We start from the raw sequence: 24,714 nt of genomic DNA on the forward strand, positions 1-24,714 counted from the left end.
AGCACAATTAAATCAAACCCTAGCTATTCCATCTAATTTAGGTTATTAATTTGCTATTATATACAATTTTCCCTAAAATTAAAACGATACTGAAAATATCAATACGAAAAAATACACAAAAATTAAAAATACTCCACCTTTATTCTCCATTCCACCAATTTTATTTGTATGTTTATGGTCTCCATATTTTTGTGATTACCCTAGATTCTGTCAATCTAAGGTCTTATTTTTAAAAAATAAAAAATAAAATTACTACTACTATTATTCTTCTTTATTTATTATGTAAATGTGAAAAGGATTTTTGCATTATTATCAAATAATTACCAATTAATTCTAAAAGGGGATCCACTTAACTAATGTATTTCTCGCCTCAATTTATTCAAAGCTTTACATTTGAATTTGTGTGAAGAATTTAAATTAATCGAATCGATAAATTTAATATCGGATATAAAGGAAGATAATTTTATTGGGATTTGCCAACTATAACCAGATGAATTGGTAGTTGAGCTTTGTAAATATCTAATATAATAATCTTAGAGATTTTCTGATTTTTCTCTTTGTTTATCTCTTATCAATTTATCATTTTGGGAATCTTTGCAGCCTTTTAATTAATTTAATTATACTTCCTCAGTCTTAAATATTATATTATTTGATTTGATCTTTGGAATCTCATTGATAATCACTGTTTAATTCAGAAAATAGTAGTACCTACTTTCTTTGTTTTAAATTATTTGTTAATGAATTTTAAAAATAAATATCTTTAATTTTTTTTCATTCTAAAAGGTCAACATAAACTTTATTTTTATTTTAATTTAATTTAATAATAGATGTACTTGAAAACTACACTCAAATATAATATATAAATTAGATATTCAATGAAGAAAATGATATCTTAATTCATAATTAAGAACAAAAATAAACAAATTTTGAGCCATATTTGCAATAGAAATAGAAGTTCTCTTTTATGTTAAAATTAAAAAGATGATTTAAATTAGTGTTAGTTCTTAATAAATGAAATTGATAATATGAATATATTATTAAATGTTCTTTGACAAGACTAAATATATTTTGTTAACTAATACATCAAATATCATATATATGATTTTTTTTTATTGTGTTTAGGTCTTATTTGTATTTTGTCGATCTAAGTCATCCCAAAAGCTGATTTAATAGGAGGATTGTCTATGACTTTTAAAGAGCTTAAAGTTCTTATCTTGATTCGATGTGGGATCATTCTTATCGTGAATACCCCTTCCTTTTCACACTCAGACTAGACATTCTCTATTTCGAGTTTCAGAGCGTAACATTTAAGGATTAGAAGTACCATACTCATAATGTCACACAGACAGGGAGTTTCATATGATCAAACTTAATAGGTCTGATTCTGATGTCATGTCAAATTATATCTATCTTGAAATCAACTTATATCATATCAAACTTTAATCGTCCAAAATCTGTTGTTAGATAATATTATCGTTTTTTATATTTCTTCTATAAAACTTACCTTTGACTTTAATTAATTAGGATTCAACACCCATATGAGCCAATTTTTTCTTCTGAATCAATTTTACATTTTTCTTAGTATATTTACTTTTACCATAACAAATTTGCCTTTGTGGTGTAATATTTATCATAATTTATTTTATTTAAAAAAAAATTGACTATTGGTGGCTTAAATGCAAGGCTAAGCTAGTTGTATTGTTTGAAATAATAAAGCAACATAAAAAGATTAGTCACTTGTAAATTACAAAATGTTTTGCTTCTTTTAGAATATATTTGGTTGTTTAAAAAAATTGAAACAAAATGATTAAAAAGAACTCCATGATGACATTATTTATTTATCTGTATTTTTTAAGATCGTAACGATAAAATAATACACATTACCAAAACTTGATTGAGAAGAAATTTTAGGTGATATAACGAAATAAATATTAGAACGATCTTAACTATAATTAGAAAGTGGTGGAAGGTTCCTTTGAAACTTCCTTTTTTTTGTTTGATGAATGAGTTTTTGTCTATTTGTATTTTGTTGTCTTTTATTTTTATTTTATTTACTGTTTTTTGTTTTATTTTCTTTGGATTGATCCTTTGTTGGGTTGCATCCTTTTTTTGGTAATATATATATATATATATATATATATATATATATATATATATATATATATATATATATATATATATATATATATATATTAGTATATTTTATATAATTTTCATATACGTAAGTTATTGATTTAATTTAAATAGAGTTTGGAGTCTAAAGAATATAAAATATTAACAAAAATTACAAAAATGGTATATAAAATTTTATATTAACCAAAACGGTAAAATCGCTGGAACAACAACGATTTCTTTCGCTGGAAAAACTGCAGCGATTTTGCAAAACGTGAGTTTTTTATTAAAAAAATAAGAAAATTGTTGCCTAGGCAGCAATTTTTATTTTTTAAAAAAAAAAATCGCTGCGATTTTTTCATTTTTTTAAAAGAAAATAGAGCAGCGATTTTCTTTAAAAAAAATCACATTTTGCAAAATTGTTGCAGTAGCACCCGATTTTGCTTTTTCCGGCGAAGAAAATCGTTGTTGTTCCAACGATTTTACCGTTTTGGTTAATATAAAATTTTATATATCGTTTTAAAATTTTTATTAATATTTTATACCCTTTAAACTCTAGACTCAATTTAAATCTATTCAAATTTAATTATAAAGATTATTAACACTTAAAAAGCGATTAAACATGATAAGTATTTTGTGATCGATAAAAATATAAAGATTATTTACTTCCAATGATGCTTTTAAGGAATCTTATGATATGCTCCAACGAATCTTAGGCAAAAGCCAGCAGAGCACTTTTCTTTTCTAAATTAATAGTCAAACACAGGAAAAAAAAATATTCAAGAAAATAAAAAATATATATATTTTTTGCTTTTTATCTTTTTCATTTTTATTTAATTATTCGATATTTAAAATGCATAGTCAGATTAAGAGCCCGTTTGGCTCAGCTTAAAAGCTGGTCAAACTGACTTAAAAGCTGGCTTTTGACTTATTTAACTGTTTGGCAGTCCTCAAAATAACTTATTTTTAAGTTTAAAAAAACTTTTTTTAAACCAAAAGTTAAAAGCTGGAGTAGGGGTGCTTTTTTTTTCCAGCTTATAAACTGTTTTAAGTTGACCATATTTTTACCTTTTTACCATTAATATTTTTATACAATCTCCAAATTACCCACATAACCCTATCATCTCTTTCTTCTATTTTTCCCTTTTCACGTGTGGATTATAGACAATTACTATTACTAATGAATAAAAATAACATAAATCTTAAATCTTTCAAGTGATCTATTCAAATTATATATTATTAAAATGTAAAATAAGTTGCACATATAACTTAAATAAAAATTTATATTCCTCTTACAAATAATTTGTGATAATAAAGAAATATGTGAATGATAGACTATTATTATTACTTATGGATGAAACTAAAATAAAATCTTAAATCGTTTTTTGATCTACTCAAATTATATATCTTTAAAATCTATAATAAGTTTATATTTCTCTTATAAATAATTTGTGATGAGAAAAAAAATATGTGAATGATAGCAAAATATAATTATTTATGGCTGTAAAATATAAATTAATTAACTTTTATTATGTTAACAACTTTTAATGGTATTTCAGACATTTGATTTAAAAAGCTGTTTATCAGCACTTATTTGCCAAACACATCAACAACTTTTTTTTTTAATTTCAGCACTTTTATCCAAACGCATAACTGCTTATTTTAAAAATAAGTTTCAGCACTTTCAAAAGTACTTTTTTAAAGCTGCTTTTATTAAGCACATCCAAACGGGCCCTAAAATGGATTTGTATAAACTAGGAATGAGGGTCACTCAAAGAGTTGAATACTTCTTATCTACGAAAATTCTATTTTTTCGATACGAATATAATTAGAATTTTTGTGTGTGCTTGGTTCGAAAGGAAAATGATTTAAGGAAAATATATTTATGTGGAAGTCTTTGGTGGTTGAGACCCTTTGATTTAACCATTCGATATTCAAAATGTTTAAGTAAATTTATTTATTTTTTCAGTATTTGATATGATAAAAGTCATTTTCTCTTTATTTATGGGCAAAAATCATTTTATTTTACGTTTTATTTTAATAGTAACTATTTCATATTATTTACTTCCGACAAATAATTAAACACTAAATTAATTATAGTAGTAAGTAAAAGTTTCATCAAAACACTTCAATTTGTTGATATTATCATTAATTTCGATATAGATATTTTGTTAGAAAATATTCTTTCGCAACAAACCAAAAACTTGAAAATATTTTAAGATTATCGCAAAAAGCATATCTAAAATATTATCGCAAAAAGCATATCTAAAATTATGCTAATTTAACATCTCCTCACGTCTTAACAATCTTTTAAGATTTAGCCATAGATAATATAATAGCACGTGAATCCACCAACTTCATTTTATCAAGAATATTTAAAAATTAACATATCACTCAAATAACATTTTTCACCTTCCCTCATCTTAAAAATTTCATTTTCTTTTTTTAATTTAACTCACACTAAAATGGAATGTCATTTCTTTAAAAAGAAAATTAAAAAAGAAAATCTTAACTTAAAAAAGTAAAATGATGAAAGATGTCAAATCTATTTTGATTTTTTTAATTTTAGGTTTTATCGAAAATAACCTCTGTGTAAAAGTAGAGATAAACTTTGCGACATAGTATACACCATCTCTATATCTCATTCATAGGATATTCATCAAGAATTGTATCGAAAATAAATAGCTATAAAGATAGAGATAAGATCTGCGTACACTCTATCTTTATATCTCACATATAAAATACTCTTGAGAATGTATTGAAAATAGTCTATTTATCTTTTAAAAATAAAAATAAGATCTGAATAAGTTTTAACTTTATATCTCACCGAAAGAATATCTATATATCGGAAATAGTCTATTTATCCTACAAAATTAGGTATAAAATAAACGTACATTGTACCTTCTCAAATCGATTTATTGAAAGATATATTATAATATTGAATGACACTATGCATGTAAACTATGTTTCATTATTGAATTATAAATATTGATAATTTAGTTTAATAAATTGAAAGATACACTAATTAAGGAAAATTACTATAGAAAGGAGAAAAACACATATTTATAATCTTATATTCATAACATATGTGAAGTAAATCTACCAATTTATGTAAATTAGGAAAATATTTGAACGATCAGTGTGATTTAATCTATTACAACCGATTGTTATTATAATTTTTTTATCATATTACAAATAAATATTTATTATAATGATTTATTTGTGACTGTGATCTACTCTACTATCGTATGTCCGTACGTAGAACTTAAACACCATGTTTATCGGTGTTCCTCTCTTATTAATTAAAACAAAAAAAAAACACCCTGGAAATTTTTTTAAAAAAATTAATTTAATTTTTTAATTATTATTTTATCTTATTTAAAATAATAATAATAATAATAATTAGTGGCTGCACGTCATTTGCTTACTATAAATATTTGTATGTCTTTGCCAACTTTCAATTAGTTTTCACATTTGATACAAAATTAGCATTTTTTTTAACACACATTCATTCAAAGTTTTCCGGCGAAAAATTCAAAGTTTTCCGGCGAAAATTCGCCGGGAGCTGAGGTTGACTCGTCGGAGCTAAAATTCGCTCGTTCGCTAAAATGAAACGAAGAGGAAAGAAGATTTCAAAACTCAGAGATGGCGAACGAGTCGACTCAGCAGATCGAATCGATAAAACAAATAGAATAAACGATCAGAAATTAGATCGGAGAAAAAAATTGGTAAAATACGAAGCATTACCTGAATATCTTCAGGATAACGAATTCATCAGAGATTATTATCGATGTGAATGGCCTTTGAAGGATATTGCTCTCAGCTTATTTTCATGGCATAATGAAACGCTAAATATATGGACGTAAGGAGGAGAATTAATTTTCGCTGATTTGAGATTTGATTTTTTTTTTTGAAATTATTTTCTGATTTTTTTGGGGGGGATTTTGTGTATTTTTGATTAGGCATTTGGGAGGATTTGTGGTGTTTGTGACATTGACAGTGATGAGTTTGACGGAGAAGACAACGACGGTGGAGAATTTGTTCGCCGGAATTTTCAGGTTCGATTTTTTAAATTAATTTCGACGGTGTTTTGTGTCTAATTTGGTCATTTTTTAACTGAAATTGGATGATGATGAACAGAGGAACGGGTGATGAATGGATGAATATGAAGAATAATGGCTCCGGCGATTCTTTTCCGGTGAGTTTTCCGATCAACTTTTTGCATATATTGGCGCGAAATGTTAGAGGCATTGTAGGTAACACGTTTTATTAGGATCTTTTGATTACTCATGTTTTTCTTTTACACGTCCTTCGAGAAATATTAACGTATCCGATAAAATTATCACGTAATCAAAAGGATATAAGTTTGAGTTATTTCATAATATATTTTAAGATTCCGTATAATAAATTTTTGTGATGGTTCGGTCCTTTTTGAATCCGTACTGGTGCATCAAATTATCTTTTTTATTTCTCTTATAAAAATAATATTCATCTGTTTCAATTTATTTTATTTTTTTAAAACTTTAATTTTAATTTTTCATATGACATGTTTAAAACCATAAGATCAAATATATTTAGATTCAAAAAATTTATATACTTGCTCATGAAACAAAATCAAACAAATAAATTAAAATAAAAGAGTAATTAGGAGGGATGTTCGAAGATATTACATTTATTTATGTCTTAAGATATATTTTTCCAGAATTAAGGTGTTTGTAATTTTTAAAAATATAATTACTAGTACGAATAAAATAACGAAAACACAATTCATTTTAAAATAACAAATATTTCAAGACAGATTTTGAACGACGGAAGGAATATAATATTTAATCTTGTCAATAATAAAAAAAAAAGAACCAAACTAACATTTACTAATAACAATTAATAGAAACACAGGAAACATTTCATAAGTATTTATTGAAAAATTAATTTTAAATTTCTTATATTAAATATTTTATACACATAAATATCTGCTTCATGTCATAATTTCCAAAATTTTCCTTATATTTCATATAGTCAAACACAAAAAAAAAAAAAAATCTAGTACCTTTTATTGCTTAATTTAGATTAGATTTTATTAATGTGCTGAAAATTTTGCAATTTTGAATTGATTAGAGCTTGAGTTGTTTAGGTGATATTTTAGCTGTATATCACATGCATTTGGTTTGTTTTTCTATATTTTCCTAATTTTGGTGCTTTTGTTGTTCTTTTTGTTTTTTCCTGTTTTTATCTTCCGTGAATAGTGGAGAAAAAAATTGACTTTTTTTTTGTTGGTAAATAAAGAAAAAATCGAAATGCTTATTTATATATATCTACGTGGAGTGTGTACGATAAAGTTTTTGTTATTGTTTATTTTAGGAATTTTTTAAATTTTAGTTAGTTACATTACATATTACATTGTTTAGTGGAATGGAAGATGCTACTCGAAAAAAACAACATACCTAATAGCTAGTGTAATCGTACGAGTAGAATTCGATGCATAAATTGAGATAGAGAAAATAGATGGATTAGAGAATTACTAGATGGAGAATCAGATTCTCTTCAACAAGGTAAAAGTTTAGATTGTCAATCAACTAAGCTACTAAGATTCTCAAATTGTTCTTGATAGATCCTCGACTTATGCTCCAAATAAAGTGAATGCAACCCCTTTCTCCGGGGCGGCTTGTTTTGAACATAAGCGGATCAAAAATTTAAACTTGACGGGTTCAATTTTTAAGGTTCTTAATATTGAATTAATTGTACTTTTGAGGTTATGAGTTCAAACTTTAATATTTATTGAAATTTTAGTGATTTATGACATATGTTTGTTTTTCCATGTCGAAATACTGGATTCAGTTAAACAAACAGAATCCGCTCAAAACAAAAACAAAGGCATCATATAGTTTAATTTTTTTGAATGCAGGACTCTTATGCCAGACAAATAACAAATCCATCATTTCTAGACATAAATAGAGATGGTTATGAAGTAGCCATATGGCCTTGGTTTGTTTTCTTAGGAGGAGCTATGGGTTGTTTAATAGCCAGCACACTTTCCCATTTATTTGCTTGTCATTCACTTAGATATAACCTCTTCTTCTGGAGATTAGATTATGCTGGCATTTCACTCATGATAGTCTGTTCTTTCTTTTGCCCAATTTACTATATCTTCTGTGATCAACCACACTGGTGTATCTTTTACCTAACCACCATTACTATATTTGGTATACTTGCCATCATCACCCTCCTCTCCCCGGCCCTCTTCTCCGGTCGTTTCAGATCCTTTAGGGCTACTCTGTTTCTAGCTATGGGTTTCTCAGGACTGATCCCAGCTACACATGCACTTTTCCTTCACTATGGTCATCCACAAGTACTATTGGCTCTAAGTTATGAGATAATCATGGGCATTTTGTATGCTACTGGGGCAGTATTTTACATAACAAGATTTCCAGAAAGATGCAAACCTGGTGCATTTGATCTTGTAGGACATAGCCATCAGATCTTTCATGTGTTCGTCGTTGCAGCAGCACTAGCACATTGTGTAGCATCCCTCGTTATTATGGACTGGCGACGAGGTATGGGATTGCCCACCCTGCAATGAATCATATGATGGGGTAGACATGGCTGCAAAGGGGGGATTGAAACTTCAACATTCTTTTTCACACAATTAGGAGTTAGGTTAATGCATGTACTCCAGCATTTTGTACATAACTTATTTTTTTTTGTACTTCGTAATTTTACTGGAAGTTTCAATTAATCCACCATCACATTGATTCTCTTGAAGTGCTTATATCCATGACATGGAAGTGTACAAGTTTACAAATTTATCGTTTACTCTAAAAAGGGAATCTTAGAGCAACGATAAAGTTGTCTCTATTTGACCTATAGGTCAATAATTCAAGTTGTTGACTACATTGAGATAGACTGTCTAAGTCACACCCCCTTTCACCGACTCCGCGTGAAAGATTATAAGCTCAAGAACGATTGGATTATGAAATCCAAACTTCTGAATATGTAAACTAGTGATTATCACAAAACTCATAAAAATAACTTAGCTTGAGTGAAGCAACAAAGAGAAATTACCTCTAAAATGGCTCTTTTATTTCCCCATGATCCATAGGGAACATCCTCTCTATCTTCACAAGGTAGGGGTGAGGTTGCGTCACACCAACCTCCCCGAGCACATTTATGACCCCATTTGTGGGATTAAACGGGGTAACTTTAATAAATAGTACAAAATAAATCAGCATATGGTAAAAATGGGAAAGCAAGTTAGAAGAGTAGATTACTAGATTTCAAGAAACCATAGAGTTGCACTTAAACAAAATGGTAAGATAAAATTACAAAATCCATGAATTTGTCTTTACTCTATACAAAAAGTTCTACACTAAAACTATGAAGCATCACTTATTAGATTGAGAAGTAATCAGCATCCAAACCTGGTTATTGCAAGGGTATGCGACGAGAAAACAGTCAATCTTGAACTCGATTTCAGAAGATGATTTGCTTCCCATGCACTGGTGTTAATCTCAAATCGTATCATCTGACAAACTCGAAAGAGTTGCAATCTTTTGCATCTTCTGTTCGAGTGCACAAAATTGAAGAGAGAAGTGAAATAAACAAATACGACTCAGTTCCTTTAGGATTCGATACAATTATTTTTTCTCTGTGCAGCAACCTGTGGTCGTGCTAATAAAAATTCCAATAAGTTTGCTTCAACCAAGTCAAACTGTACCAGGAAGTCAGCGCAGTACTTGGTTTTGATCTTCACAGGACATCTAAGCAGGAAAACAAACAGCTCTGTGGTTCAGTTTCTAGCCTTCAGAGATACCCGGTCAGCTGTAAAGTAAAAGACACAAAAAACCAATTGACGAAGAGCAGGTCAACGCTTTTAACATGAAAGTTGTATCTCTTCAACTTGCTACCTCAACAACCTCATTTTCACCGTCACTATAATCTCCCCAACGCTTGGTTCCTTTCTCCTCAAGAACGACAGTATTACACGTTTCTTTTGAAGCAGTAATCTCATCAGATAGTGCAGGAGTATCTACAGACATTTCTCCATTTTCACACGGTGATTTCTCATCATCGTTAGGAATGTCATGTAGTTTTTCTACATCTTCCTGATCCTGCATGATCTGCTGACTTTCTGTCTCATCAGTTACCAAACTACTGGAGGTTTCCACTTCAGTCCCACCAACCACCGCTTTATCGTGATTTTCAGCAGCTTCTTCCACAGTCACAGCTAAAGGGGATTCTCCTGCTTCAATTGGAGATATGGAAATTCCGTCTTCAGTCACTGGTGTACTGTTCAAGGATGCTGGAGAACCATCTGGAGATACTGGTATGCTATTTGGTGATATCGGGTATCCATTTGGTGAAACAGGCATACCATTTGGTGAAGCCATGTAACCATTTGGAGCAACCGGAAAGCCATTTGGAACCCATGGTTGTCCAGGGACAAACTCAGCTGCATGTGGGTTCATGATTCTAGGAATAGCGAAATGGCTGGCATCCCCATTAGGTTCAGCATTGAGAAAAGCAGGCTTGTTTCGTGGAACTCGATTTCCAGACCTACCATAGCCACCTGACAAGCGTGGACCATACGGAACTCGTGCTGTTGCTGACTGATGTGGTGATCTACGAACAGGACTCAGAGGAAGCAAAGGAGGGATATTCACAGGAGGGGGCAATATTCCTCCATGCTCCTTGAAACCTGGTGCTGGGATAGTGCCAAAAACTGGAATGGGTGATGGATTAAATGGTGGTGCAGCTGCCGAAAGTTTCTTGGATGCTTCTTTTACAGTCTCAGAATCACTTTGCTGGTCTGATTCAGTAGGCACGGTACTAGCATTGCTAGTAATATCTTTATCTACTCCAGTTGGCAATGTGACACTTCCTAGATCACCAGGTTCATCATCATTCTTTTCCTTAACTGCAGCTCCTTCATTTGTAAGACAAGCATCCTTCTCTGTCACTAAATCAGTAGCAGCTTTGCTTTCCAGAATATTGACTTTGGAAGTAGCATTTGAATCACTGGAACCATTATTTTGGATACCCGGAACGGAGCTATTTGTAGAAGCTGTGACAACTCCGTCCTTCTCCCCAGAAGTGTCAGCTTTTGTCCCCTCAGAAGATTCGGATGATACAGGTGCTTTCTCTTTACTTTGTTGAGCGTCATTGACTGCTTGATTGGTTTTCTCACCGGAATCATCATGTTGCTTCTCTTCACCGACTTTCTGAGCCTTTTCTCCATCATTGGTCCTCGCTGTTGTCGGTAGAGTTGAATCAGTTGCCACAGTCTCCTTGTTTTGTTCTGAATTACTATCCTTTGGCAATTGCTCTGCCACTGCTTTCACAATGGTACCAGGTGGAGCTAAAGCAACTTCTTTGTAAGAAAACAGTTTTCCAGCTGCCTGAACACTGATTGAGCTGACAATTGAATTAGTTTTGACAACTTGTTCAGCTTGAGCAGGGGTGAGCGGTGCCGATTTGGGCTTAGAAGATCTCTCAGTACCACCAGATGGTGAAGCAGCGCTGTTTAACTTAGGGCTGAAACTAGCACTCTTCACAAACTTCTTTGAAGCAGGAGATAGCCCAGATGATGCCGCAGATTCATTTGGAGTCAATCTTGGAGAAGGAAAATTAGTGGTTTTACCTCGAGCTCTTGGTAAATGGGAAGCATTCGTGAAGTTGGTGTTAAGTTTTGCAAGGTTAGGTCTCCTAGAACTAGAAATCTTACGCCCCATTGTTGAACGACCTTTGGGTAAAGCCTCTTGCCATCCTTCCTCAGAGGTATCCTCTAATATCACATCGTCATTTTTCTCCAGTAGTGTCTGCTCTATCAAAATGTGTTCAGATTCCTTAGGTGTGGGTTCTGCAATCTTCAATTCTGATTTGTTCTCTAATTCCGACTTGTTCTCTTTATCACTGGAGTTCTCCACAACAGGACTAGTTGGAGAAAGAAGTTCATCCTTCTCAAATTCATCGGTAGCTATTCCCCCATTTTGTCCTGCTTTGCCTTTAACCTATATATGATAAATGAGGAATTTAAACAGGATACTTCAGTAAAGTGAACTAAATAGAAAATGGTCGTGTACATTAGGAGAAAGAAACTCAACCTTTGCACGAGCTTGCTTCTTTTGCGCTTCTCTAGCTTTCATCTCAGCATCTGGAGCTATGTAATCCAACAAATCCGAGACACTACGCATACCAAATAGGAAAACAAAATTTTGATTAGCGTATGCAAGTATGAAACAGGAAAAAGAAACTACTGAATCAAAAAGAATATTACTACCTTAGATGGCCTTTGCTAGAGATAGAAGCATCAGGCTTCGGGGTACCATTTCGTGCAGCTTCTTGCTGCTCAAGTGCTTTAGATTCAAAATACTCAAGCCATGCCGCAGCATCCTGCAGAAAATTCTGAATAAGATTGCCACGAGGTTCATCACCGAGAACAAACTGAATAACCAGACTTCAAACTGATTTATACCTGAGTACGTAAATCATCGGGTCCAAGTTTAGCTTGCAGTATCTGAAGTGTAGTTTGCTCATGTTGAACACTCAAGGAGTATGCTTCCATTAAAGAAAGAGCAATTGCAATAGCATGATAGCTGGCAGCAGTCTGGAGGGAACAAACATTTGGGTTAAGAAAAATTTAAAATGTCAACGGGCTGATCTTCTGGACACAAACATAATAGAGATAGACGAGAGACATTACTTGAATATGATCAGCTCCAAGAAGTCTCTGGTTACACTTAAGAGCCTCGTGAAGGTACCTGAGTGCCACATGGACATTTCCGAGACCTTCCTCCATCATTGCAACATTTATATATGTTGCAGCAGTATTTGGATGAGAAGGTCCACATGTAAGATGCAAAAGATAGAGGGCACGATTGACATACCTGAATAAAGAAAAACAACAATCAGTTTGTCATTAAACATTACTAAGTGTTCTCATACAAGATGATGCAAGGAAAAAGTCATGAAAGTTACATAAACACAAAGAAGTTGGCATGGTTATGCCATTATTTATCTAATACTACCAGTTTCAGTCCCTTCCTTTCACGACATGTTTCAGGCTGCATCATGCTCAATCAATAAAGCTACAAATATCTTCTAATAAGTGGCATTAAATAGAATCGGGAAGGCAAAACTCAAACCGTAAGCCTCGTAGCCTTTCCCGGGGCACAAGGATAATTACACAAGATCTGGTCCCGTACATAAACAACTTATTTCCATAACAGAGCCATTGTTATATCTTCTATTTGTGATGTAGAAGTCACAAGGGACAAGACGGGGTTGCTCAGGTGGTAATCACCCTCCAACTCAAACCCTAAGATTGTGGGTTCGAGACACCAAGGGAGCAAAAAGGTGGGAGCACCTAGAGAGGGGTAAAAAAAGAAAAAAAAACGAGGAATGGAAGAAGATCTGCAAGAGGAGTTTCTTCTGGGAAGGAAGTCTGCAAGAAGCAATGGCGAATAGTAATAGCCCATTTAGATAAGATTCTGCAAAGCTAATCTTCTTTTTGAAAAGTCTTACTTAGAGAATGAAGGTGTTTGGCCAAGCTTCTGGCGAAGAAATAAGCGCTTTTGGACAGTAGAAGAAGCTGAAAAAGTAGCTTCTCCAAAAAATAAGCGCTTTAGATTTTCTTTTTTGGGACAAGATTACCCTATTAGAAATTCATGCTTACCAAATAAAAATTAGCATTAACTTCCTTTTTCGTAATTTGACACTTCAAAGCACTTTTTGAAAATAATAGCCAAACACAAATTACTGATAAAAGCACTTCTCAAATTATTTAGGAACCACAACTGCTACTCGACCAAAACACTTTTTTTTCAAAAAGCACTTTTGATAAGAAGTACTTATCAAAATAAGTTAATTTCGGCAGCTTGGCCAAATAACTGTAAGTCTGACAGCCAGCTCTGCAGTTGATTTATTCTTTTTAAGTTGATGAATACGAGAAGCTATTCAAAAACCAGATAAATATGAAGGGATGTACATCAGATTAATCAATAGGGATCTATGCTGTAAGTTTCCATCACACTAGAGTTGAAGGCGAGCAATGAAAAAAAAAATCACGACTTTGCATGCCAGAGATTCCATGAGGAAGAGAGGGGTAAACATACTTTAATGCCAACTCTGTGTGTTGAAGTCGGTAGTAGAAAACTGCTAAATCTCCATAACTCTTCATTGTATCTGGGTGGTCAAGTCCAAGTTCTCTTTCATTAATATCCAAAGCTTTTTGTTGATAGATAGTAGCCTGATAGGGTGAATCATTACATATATAAGAGAATTAGTGTTGTAACAAATGAAGCAATTATGATCAGAAAACGCAACATGCTGAATTTACATAAAAGTTTTTTTTCGTGAAATAGAACACTCTGCTTTTAAAGTTCTACCGACTAAAATATGTCCTACATCTCACATAACACAAGTAGCAAATGATTACTGTTTTCCATGTCCAATGCATGGAAGAGGATGCACACATAACATAAACAGACTAGTATTTCAGTTATCTAGCCAGTTAGAAAAAATGCCAGCATTTATCAAAGTTGTGAGGCCATATTTCAGAATGTATAATATAAATTTATACCTGATTAAAATCCCCAGTGTGGTAGAGTACCACAGCTAAGAGACTGTATGCACCTGCTGTCATTCGATGGTAAGGACCACATACAGAAACGAGTTTTGAGAGTGCCTTCCAAATTAAAACAAATCTCAGTTCGAGACCTTGAATGATTATCAAGACAAGCCATTGAACCACAAAATGTTACCTTAGTTCCAAAAGTTACAGCATCCTCCAGTTTGCCTTTATCCAGAGAAGTTTTCGATGATTCCAGCAGCGTACGCCCATCCGCTGATGAGCATGCAACATGCTGTTGAGAACATCCACAATTGTCAAAACTTCCTAAGGTTCCTCCTAATTATTCACATTCTGCATCTGACATTGGAAACTAGTTTGCATACCTTGTACACGGGGACCATGCTTATGATATCCGACTTCTTGAAAGGAAATGGAGAGTCTATATCATAGTCTTTGGGAACAAGCTCAAGTCCTACCTGAAATATTATTTGTTAGTATGGATGAGGTGGGTAAGATTTACCAAGGCCCAGACACCAAATTTTTAGTATCGAATTTGTATACCTTATGACAAAGACCTCGAAGAATGGCAAATTTTCTCAGATCCTCCCGGCTTTCATCCTTCCACTGCCACCCGAACCTCTTCAAAAGAAAAGTTTCTATCCACTTCCATTTCAAGTCATCATCTGAATCACCATTTTCTGCAGACGGAGTCCCGAGCAATACATTTAAACAAGAAGCTATTGATGCAGCCACATTAGCAATATTATCAACTGCTGCCACAACAGCCTGCAGTATGTGTTTGTAAGCTCGAACAACCATCTCGTGAATACAAAGAGATTGAACGTGAGGAAGTTTGTCTGCAAGTTCCACCTGACATCAGAAGCAAAAGTTCAAAGTTAAATATTAAGTTTAGAAATTAAAACAAAAATAAGAAGTTGAACTTGCAGACAAAACTATTGCTATTCAAATATTATATTCCAATGCCTATAAGTGCTTTTAGAGCTGATTAGAAATCTATGCTTCCCTTTTACTCAAAGTATAGGGAAATTAGGGGGCTGGGCATTGCACTAATAAAGTTAGAAATGACTGCATAGATTTATTGAGATTTTAAGGCCTGAAGCAATTACCACGCGCCCCAAGGAGCACATTTGCAAACCCCTGGTGTGCATGAAATCTGTCAGTGTCCTTCCATCGACGGGTGAAAGCTCCAGTGACCCAAAATCAGCAACCTTTCAAAAGTTCAAATTTGTAGCCAGCGAGAGTTAGTTCAATTTCAAGAAGCAGGATGGACATGCAAGTATATAGAGGCACTGACCAGTTTTGGAAGGGCAGTATCAGCGTAGTATTTATGTGCCATACTGATCAACTCGTCGGGTGACTGCCAAAATAAACAGAACCAGAATACAGTTTAAGAACTGGACATGATGATGAAGCATGACAGATCTATCTTACACGTGACCCATCGGGACTATTGTTTCATACATTGCAGTTTTGAAACTAAACATGCAAGGAACGGTATGGGTATAAAAGACAGCAACACACCTTAAGGTGAAGAACAGTTTCTGATTCCTTTAGGCGCAAATATGCTGCTTCAGGTAGCACCTTTTTCCAAAGAATTTCCATTTCCTCGTCTAGCTTCTCTAGCTCTTTATTGTTAGCATCACCTGAAGAAACTTCGTTCCCTGAACTGGCTTTGCTGCTCTTGTCATCTGACTTCTTCTTAATTTCCTTCAGCAGACCACCATGCTTTCCAAGACCCTTTACCGCTGGCTCTACTTTAGCTTCATCAGTTTTCTTAGACTCAACTTTCCCGGAGGCTTGATTTTGCAGATGTTGCACCCAACATGCACCCAGCTCCCATCTAATAGATTTCACTTGTTTACTGTCTTCTTCCTGTAACTTCTGCAAGCTATCGTCGAGCACTTGTCTTACTAAAGACTTAGTAGCTAGAACGTCTTCGACATCTGTGCCTTGTAATTTATGTACTTGGCTAGATGGCTGAGGAGTTGATGACTTGTGCAATAGCATTCTCAAGCTGCATAAGATGAAGAATGCCGTTAGTAGAATAGTTCATGAAGAATGCGTACATATATTGATCTTATTGGCATCTGATTCTGGCCAACTCTACTGACCTGTTAACGTTCAACGCATTTGCACCTCCCTCTGCCTGATCATCTATTTCAATATCCAGAGGAATGGGATTTGTCCCCCAGTTCACCTCAGCTGCAACTTTTACGATAGCTGTGTAGCCACAATGTCTAACCACCACTACACCCAAGGTAGAAGTATCCTGCAACAACACATAACGATCATAAGATATGAATGCTTCACCAAATAACAAAATCAACTTGTAGATAAATGATGAATTACAAACATATTTATATGCAAACTGACATGAACAGTTGCACTCTCATCTGCAGTTATGCCTTTTAGTAAGTTTCTCTTTGCAAGATCCTCAGGCGACATGCCTAGCACCTGAATGCCATCGTTTTTGTTGTCCAATTTCTTGCTCGCATCGGGAATGTCTTTTGACACAGAGATAAGAAGATCACCAATTTTTTCCTCGTATGGAATTGTAGAACTAGAGCTGTTGTCCACTAGATGCTTTATGGAAGCAACTGCTTTGAGAACTGATACATCGACAAATAGACTGTGCAGTAGAAACGCTTTCCTATCTCTAATTTGCCTTTCTTCCGCTGTTTTACAAGGCATTGCAGCCAGGATAGCAAATTCCTTCGCCCACGGCCTATGATCATGCTTACCATCTCTTCCCTGTCCACCTCCGTTTCCTCCCCAATGCTCATCTTCCATGGGAAGTGGTGGAAAAGTAGCTGGATAGTCAGCAACAAAAGGAGGGACAACCCATGTGTTTGCTCGAAAACCATAAGGAAGATTCCCAAACTGTAAGCAAAAGTGACATTCTTGAGCATTCATTGTTTGCTTATTCTCGAACTCAAGACAACTACTTTCAAATTGATGAATATTACTAACCTTATTATGCTCAGTGAATCCTTTCATGAGAACCTTGTATGCCTAGAACAAACAAACAAACAAACAATCAACAAAGAAACGGCATATATAGTCAATGTCACTACAGAGTGAATCTTTATGATCAGATAGACGATATAAGCTTTAACAAAATGCATTCTTACTCACAGCATCAAAAACTCGACTTAATTGTTGCAACAATCCAACCAAAGAGTGACTTGAAAGAGCGCGTTTTCCAGCAGGATAGAAACCTGTCCTAGAAGCAACAATTGTTGTTGGCTTGCCACTGCAGATTCGGACCTGTAATGTGAATTCAAAAACCATATTCAAATTACCTTATCTTTATCACTCCCAAAAACATTAACTATTTGTTACTACTCCCCTTTATCCTACTTCGTTTTTAGTCTACTTCTAAAGAAATGTTTTGTTCCTTTTGTGGTTACTCTTTAGTTTCAATTTTCCACGTGGTAAGTTTAAGACCACAAGATTTAAGGACATTTTGGTACATTCCATATATCTTTAGTTTAACACCACAAGATTCAGAAGTCTTCTTTTACTTTTATAAACGGGAACATTAGCTTCAGCACTTCTATGCATACAGTTTAGTTGTTTATTTATAAAAAACAAGTTCCAGCACTACTTATCAGCTATTTTAATCAGCTTACTCTGGTTTCATTGTCACAGATAAATATTAAAACTCACATCTATTTGGAAAAAATCATCTTCTGTTTTATCCTCAAGGAATGGTCGACTTGATCTCCTAATATCTGCAAAATACAAACAAAAGATTTTTTATACATTTAAATAAAATTGCAGCTCTGACTAAGAACAAAAAATACAACAACAACATACCCCGTGCAATCCCATAGTGGGGTCTAGGGAGGGTGGTGCATTCACTAAAGCAACCTTACCCCTACCTTACGAGGGTAGAGAGGTTGTTTTCAGTAAGACTCTCAACTCAAGTAAAGTATAACAAAACAAGAAGAAAAACAGAATAAATAAGAGAATACTAGTACCACCAACAAATAATACGATAACAGAAGCAAACAAACAACATGAAACAATAAGAAGTAGTATAAGAAAATAGGACAAAATAAACATACTAATACCACTGATGAGGAAAACTAGACAGCGTGACTGTCTACTAACCTTCTACTCTAAAATTGAAGTTATATGAGTGAGAGTAAAAAATACAACAACAACAACATACCCAGTGCGATTCCATAGTGGGGGTCTCGAGAGTACCCCTACACCCCTACCTAACCTGATTACGAAGTGCAATTCCATAGTGGGGGTCTGGAGAGGGTAGTGCGTACACAACCTAACCCCTAACTAACCTTATTAACAGAAGTGCAATTTCATAGTGGGGGATCTCGAGAGGTAGTGCATACACAACCTTACTCCTACCTAACCTTATTACGAAGTTAGAAATGTTGTTTCTGATACACTCGCAACTCAAATAAATCATAACAAAACAAGAAAGAAAGGTGAATACAATAGAGAAAATAGTAACACCAACAAATAATATGATAATAAGAGAAACAACACAATATAATACAATACGATACACTATGAAACAATATGCAGAACCATACAATCTATTCAAATACTGTATTCATCAAAACAATACAATAGGATACAATAATAAATTTAATTACTAGAGAGAGAAAAAAAAAACTCACATTGGATCGGAGGAGTGAGATGAGCAAACGAGAAGAAATCATAGAACTGTCCTAGTCGCGGCGGAGGACACATCATCGCGGGGTCACCTTTCTCCGCCGCTTCACCGGCATCGACGCCGTCACATACGGCGGCGACGCCATCTGGCTTTGACGGTTTAGCGCCGGCCTTCTTCGGTTCCTGAGGTTTGGTCTTGCCTGATTTAGGTTCGGAGAGTGCATTTTCTGAACCGGGTTCAGTACCGGTTCGACCGGTGGTTTTGGTTGAAGAAGATGAACCGGCGAAAGAAGTGGTGCATGCAACTATGTCGAGAAGTCTTCTGATATGCGCCACTGACTGTTCTTCTGTATAATCCTCTGCACCCCAAAAAAAAAAATTATAATTAAAATATTTAAAAAAAAAAAAAAAAGTAATATTTAGTATTAGACAACAATAATTAACGGTGATCATCGTATGTATTATTGATTAATAGTGATAACGTGGTAGAAAGTTACAATTAATGCCTTAACGATGAACAGATTATAGTGATAATGATAGCTAGTGATATATAGTGTGATAAATGATTGTATTGGCAATAACAGTTGATTATTGGCGATAGTAATAATTGTAAATGGCGGTTGATGAAAGTCGTAGCAATAAAAAAAATTAAAATTAAAATAATTTTTTTTTTAAAAAGTAATATTTACTATTAGACAATACTGATTAATAGTGATGATCGTATGTATTATTGATTAATAGTAATAACGTGGTAGAAAGTTACGGTTAATGTCTTAACGATGAACAAATTATAACGATAATGATAGTTAGTGATATATAGTGTGATTAATGATTGTATTGGTAATAACAGTTGATTATTCGCGATAGTAATAATTGTAAATGGTGGTTGGTGACAATCGTATCAATTGATAATACGGTTGATGATACATGACGTGGCTGATACTAGTAATTGATCGTACTTATTTTAATGATAGTTGATTATCAATAGTAATAATTGTAAATAATGGCTAGTATTAATAGTTATGACGATGAATAATGATAGTTGATGAATGATAATAATAATTGACGACTATCATATTTTTATATATAAAAAATAGCTAGTAATACTATATAAATATTAGTAATAACTATTCGTGGATGATAAATATTCGTGACTTATCAATAATAAAATCATCGAAATGTCAGTAAGTGTGGCGATGAAATACTAAATAGTCAATCATCAATTCTTTAGATTCTAAATCACACTAATAATTTACGATGATTATAATATAATATTTTTTTAAAATTATAAATTATCGAATCGAAATTTTCGATATCGATATAATATGTGGTTAATAATAGTGCATATATAAGTAGGACCATGAGCATAAAGAAAAGTACCTTCGACTAAGCTGAGGTGGCACGGTTTTAGCGACACAATTTCCACCGAATCTTTTAGCCTTGTTCCTCTCACCTGTCCCCATTCCAAAAATTTATTTTTTTTGAATTTATATATAATATATAATAAAAAAATATTATTATTATTTATACGATAATATATACTCGATATAATATCGAGATTTTATTCGTCGTATGAAGATCGAGAAATTATTACGAAAAAATCTCAACATAAGTAAATTAGCGTATCAAAATAGGTTTGGAACGATTATTACTTATACAACAGCAACCATAATCTATAAGGGTTCGATCATGTGAGGACTGTCGTTTCAAATAAAAAGAATCAAAATGTATTTGAAAGTATTACTTATACAATGACGATATACTCAGTGTAACTCTACAAATAGAATCTCCTTCTGTATATCTCTATCTCGTGAAAGTAGAAAGACTGTTTTCGAAATGTTTCAATTTAAATAAAGCATGTATGAAACTATTATAACTTATAATACAATAAGATATATAATGTCATCCACACGTATAGTGTGTATGCATAATATCTTGTGAAAATACAAATATTTTTGTATTGTTTTTGAAGACCGTCAATTCAAATAAAGAATATCAAAACAAGTTTGAAATTTTATACAAGTATAGATTATTTTTATTTATAATATAATTTAAATGAGAAAATATGATTAAGTAAAGATTCACTTTATAACGTGTTTGAGATAAATACAATTATGAATTAATTTTTGAATATTTAATATATTTGGAAAAATACACTAGTCTCTTCAAATAATAATTTTCTAAATACATAAAAAAAAAAAAAAAAGAGTATGTATTTTCTTACTAGTTAAATCAATAGTGTGGCCAATATTTATAACAACATTATTAGTGAAATACAATTACATTAAAACTTATTTTTAAGAATATAATGTTAATTACATGAAATATTTTTTTCTCAAAAGGAGTATTAACTAGCAATCAATTAAAGTAAATTACACTACTCTTTAAAATTTTGAAATTTAACTCTAGTAAATCTGATATAATAAAATGATGATTTTTTTTTAAAAAAAAAAATTAACTAAATATTTTGAGTTTAAGTCTTTGTTTGGGAGCACTTCACTCTCCAAATACAAAACTTATTCTCAAACGTCAATTCTGATTTAATCGACAATAAATGCGAGTATTGAAACAAAATAAAAAAATTTAAAACAAGTAAATAAATTTTATCTAAAATACGAAATATAATAATATCCTTGGTTCAAAATTAAATAGCTAAGCTCCACACACATTAAACTTTTCTTATTGTTTTTTTTTTTAGTATTTTGCTTTCGAACTTCTTTCACAAAAAAAACATATATATTTGAAAAAATGTAAGGTAAAGGCCATTATTATGACATTAAAAGAGAAAAATATGCAAAATAATAATAATAATAATAATAATAATAATAATAATAAATAAATAAATAAATACAAAATATTACCTCATGTGACAAGGAGTAATTGGTCACGTGACATGTCTCTACATTGACGGCTAAGAGCTTTCTCACATCTAAAATCTTGTCCGTTGATATCCCCTATAATGTCAACCATTGCAATTGACCAAAATGAATTATTTTACGAAATCGTTTAATTCGCGGATTAAATTATTTCGAAATTAAATATTTTTATTAGTTTTCCCACATAGTAGGGTGAGATATAACAATCTCGAATTTGGATGAAATTCATATTACGTGGGGTCGAAAATCTCTCTTCCACCAAATAGAGTGTCAATTTATCTCAATTTTAACCTGAAAATATATCATCTTATTCCGCGTATCAAACCATTGATCGTATGAACTTATTTACTTTGGAGGAGGAATACTACAACTCCAAGTTTGATTGTATAAGATGAGATAACAGGATTAAGATTGAGATAGAATTTATATATTTTTGATTGGCAATGTAAAGATAATTTTATATCGTTAATCAAATATGATATAAATTTTATCTTGTATAATTTACCTCGTACCACGCACCAAACGACCTCTATTGTTAATAAAGTAATTGTCATTGTTAACTTTACCTTAAGCATCACTTGTGAGTCGTTGGGTGTTTCTACCGTTATCTCTATAACATTTGGCAGAACTGTAATTCAAAAAATTGTTAAGATTAGAAAAATGTAAAATTAAATAAAATAAATAAAAATTAAAAGATATATCTTATTGCTAACCAATTATTTATATTTGAGATTTAGTTATACACAAAAATTATCTTAATAATTATTATCAAATTGTGTAAACTATTAGTGTGTAGACTTTATCATCTCATACAATTATTATAAAATGAAAATATATATTTTCAAGAAGACATTATCGAGAAGTTGATAATCTTTGTTATAATAATATAACTTAAATAATTTCAAATAAATTTTACTATATACATTAACAATTCAAGTCTAATTGAATAAACATTGCTATTATAATTGGATGATATAACTTTAATTTAGTAGAATATTAATTTAACTGTAATTACATCACGAAATTCATTACAAAACAAAAAATATTATGATTTTTAAAAAATATTCATAGATATAGAAAGAAATTATATCAAATAAAAATAACTCTACCATATTTCGATCACTCATATAAAAAAATTATGTCGGAATTAATAAAAATATGACTTATTATAAACTTATTTGACTTTTGATAATTATTATTAATATATATAGAAATTACTTTGAAATTGACAAATATTTAGAACCTTTAGATTTATGAGCATAACAATTAGCAATTTAACTCCCTTGAATAAGATTTTGATAAATATTATCAAATACAATATATAAAGAAATTTTGATAGAAATTACATTGGAATTGACAAATACGCATAGTAAAAACATTTAGAACTTAAAATAAAATTTTCATAATTACTATCAAAAAAAAAAAACAATAGGAAAAATCCATGATAATTTATTTAAAATTGAATATAATTATATTTATTTTTTTTAAAAAAAAAGATAATAAAGTAGATATAGCACAAATACCTTTCTCTTCTTTTTTCTTCTTCTCTCCCTTTGCTTTGTGTGGCTTAGCTTTTCCTGTTTTGGGAGCCATTTTTTCTCCCTTCAATCAAACTTCAATGAATATATATTTTAATTTTTTCCCAAAAAAAAAAAAAAGAATTTCAAATTCCCATATAATTCACATGAATAAAAAGATTAATGAAAATTCATATGTATCAAGAAAATGTGAACTTTATTTCAATATTTTTTGTTGAAGTAGAAGAAGAAATAAGAGAGAACTTGAATGAAGCAAAGATAAGATGTAAAAATGTTATGAAATGAGACAAAGGAAGATAAGGGGAATTAAACAATATATAATAAGAGTTTAAATTTTTTTATAAATTAATTTTATTATTTTTTTGTAGTAGTAGTTCTTGTGAGTATATTATTATCTAAGAAGAAATATGAAAAGAGAAGAGATATAGAGTGGAAAAAAAATATATGAATATAAGAGAGGATTAATATTTTATTTTTATTTTCATTTTTTCATTTTTTTTTTTTTTTTTTTTGTTGTTGTTGGAGATAGGATAAGGTAATACAATCTCCAAGCCATAGTAGCCTAAGAGATCTTTTGTTGTTTGTATATCAAAAAGAATGTAAGGCTGGCAATTTTAGACCTCTCATTTATCTTCCAATTCTTTCATCTTGACATTCACTAGTCTTTTGTTTTATTTTTAATAAATAATAATTTTTTTTTTTAAAAAAAGTTAAAAATAGGATGGTTTGAATACCTCATCTCTTAATATATAAAGTTTGAATATTGAGAAGTGTTTTATAGTCTTGTTAGTTTGTTCAACGTAATTTCGAATTAGTTGTGGATTGTGAATATTGAGCAATTAATATACAGAGTTAATTAGATGAGTGGTTGGTTTAGTTAATTAGGGATGTGATACGAGGGTTTGGATACCTTCACTCTTAATATTTCATGTTTAGATATTGAAAAAATGCTTTACCG

General features: G+C 31.7%; 2 protein-coding genes across 3 annotated transcripts; one reads left to right on the plus strand and one right to left on the minus strand.

Annotated features, from left to right (window-relative positions):
- The first annotated feature begins 5,540 nt into the window (after positions 1 to 5,540).
- LOC101252897 (heptahelical transmembrane protein 2-like) lies at positions 5,541 to 8,871 on the plus strand. Its single transcript, XM_004242578.5, has 4 exons — positions 5,541 to 5,974; positions 6,075 to 6,170; positions 6,253 to 6,310; positions 8,015 to 8,871. Exons 1-4 carry the CDS (start codon positions 5,721 to 5,723, stop codon positions 8,687 to 8,689), a joined length of 1,083 nt encoding a protein of 360 aa, XP_004242626.2. The 5' UTR covers positions 5,541 to 5,720; the 3' UTR covers positions 8,690 to 8,871.
- A 489-nt stretch (positions 8,872 to 9,360) lies between these two features.
- LOC101252601 (protein REDUCED CHLOROPLAST COVERAGE 2) lies at positions 9,361 to 24,390 on the minus strand. Of its 2 annotated transcripts, none has more exons than XM_010324908.4 (23): positions 23,742 to 24,390; positions 22,785 to 22,846; positions 22,204 to 22,296; positions 20,723 to 20,795; positions 19,348 to 19,701; positions 18,368 to 18,432; positions 17,834 to 17,965; positions 17,669 to 17,710; positions 17,072 to 17,578; positions 16,810 to 16,967; positions 16,220 to 16,712; positions 15,993 to 16,055; positions 15,805 to 15,906; positions 15,239 to 15,547; positions 15,061 to 15,153; positions 14,868 to 14,969; positions 14,687 to 14,791; positions 14,220 to 14,353; positions 12,809 to 12,992; positions 12,581 to 12,712; positions 12,386 to 12,498; positions 12,210 to 12,291; positions 9,361 to 12,116 (listed from the first exon to the last, which is right to left on the minus strand). In XM_010324908.4, the coding sequence occupies exons 1-23, from the start codon at positions 23,809 to 23,811 to the stop codon at positions 10,002 to 10,004; spliced, it is 5,583 nt and encodes a 1,860-aa protein (XP_010323210.2). In that variant the 5' UTR covers positions 23,812 to 24,390; the 3' UTR covers positions 9,361 to 10,001. The 2 variants fall into 2 exon arrangements, with proteins under 2 accessions (XP_010323210.2, XP_010323209.2); XM_010324907.4 differs by having other exon boundaries at positions 12,386 to 12,510.
- Positions 24,391 to 24,714: the final 324 nt, after the last annotated feature.

This window comes from Solanum lycopersicum, chromosome 7, assembly GCF_036512215.1.
Source record: "Solanum lycopersicum chromosome 7, SLM_r2.1".
NCBI classification, from domain to species: Eukaryota; Viridiplantae; Streptophyta; class Magnoliopsida; order Solanales; family Solanaceae; genus Solanum; species Solanum lycopersicum.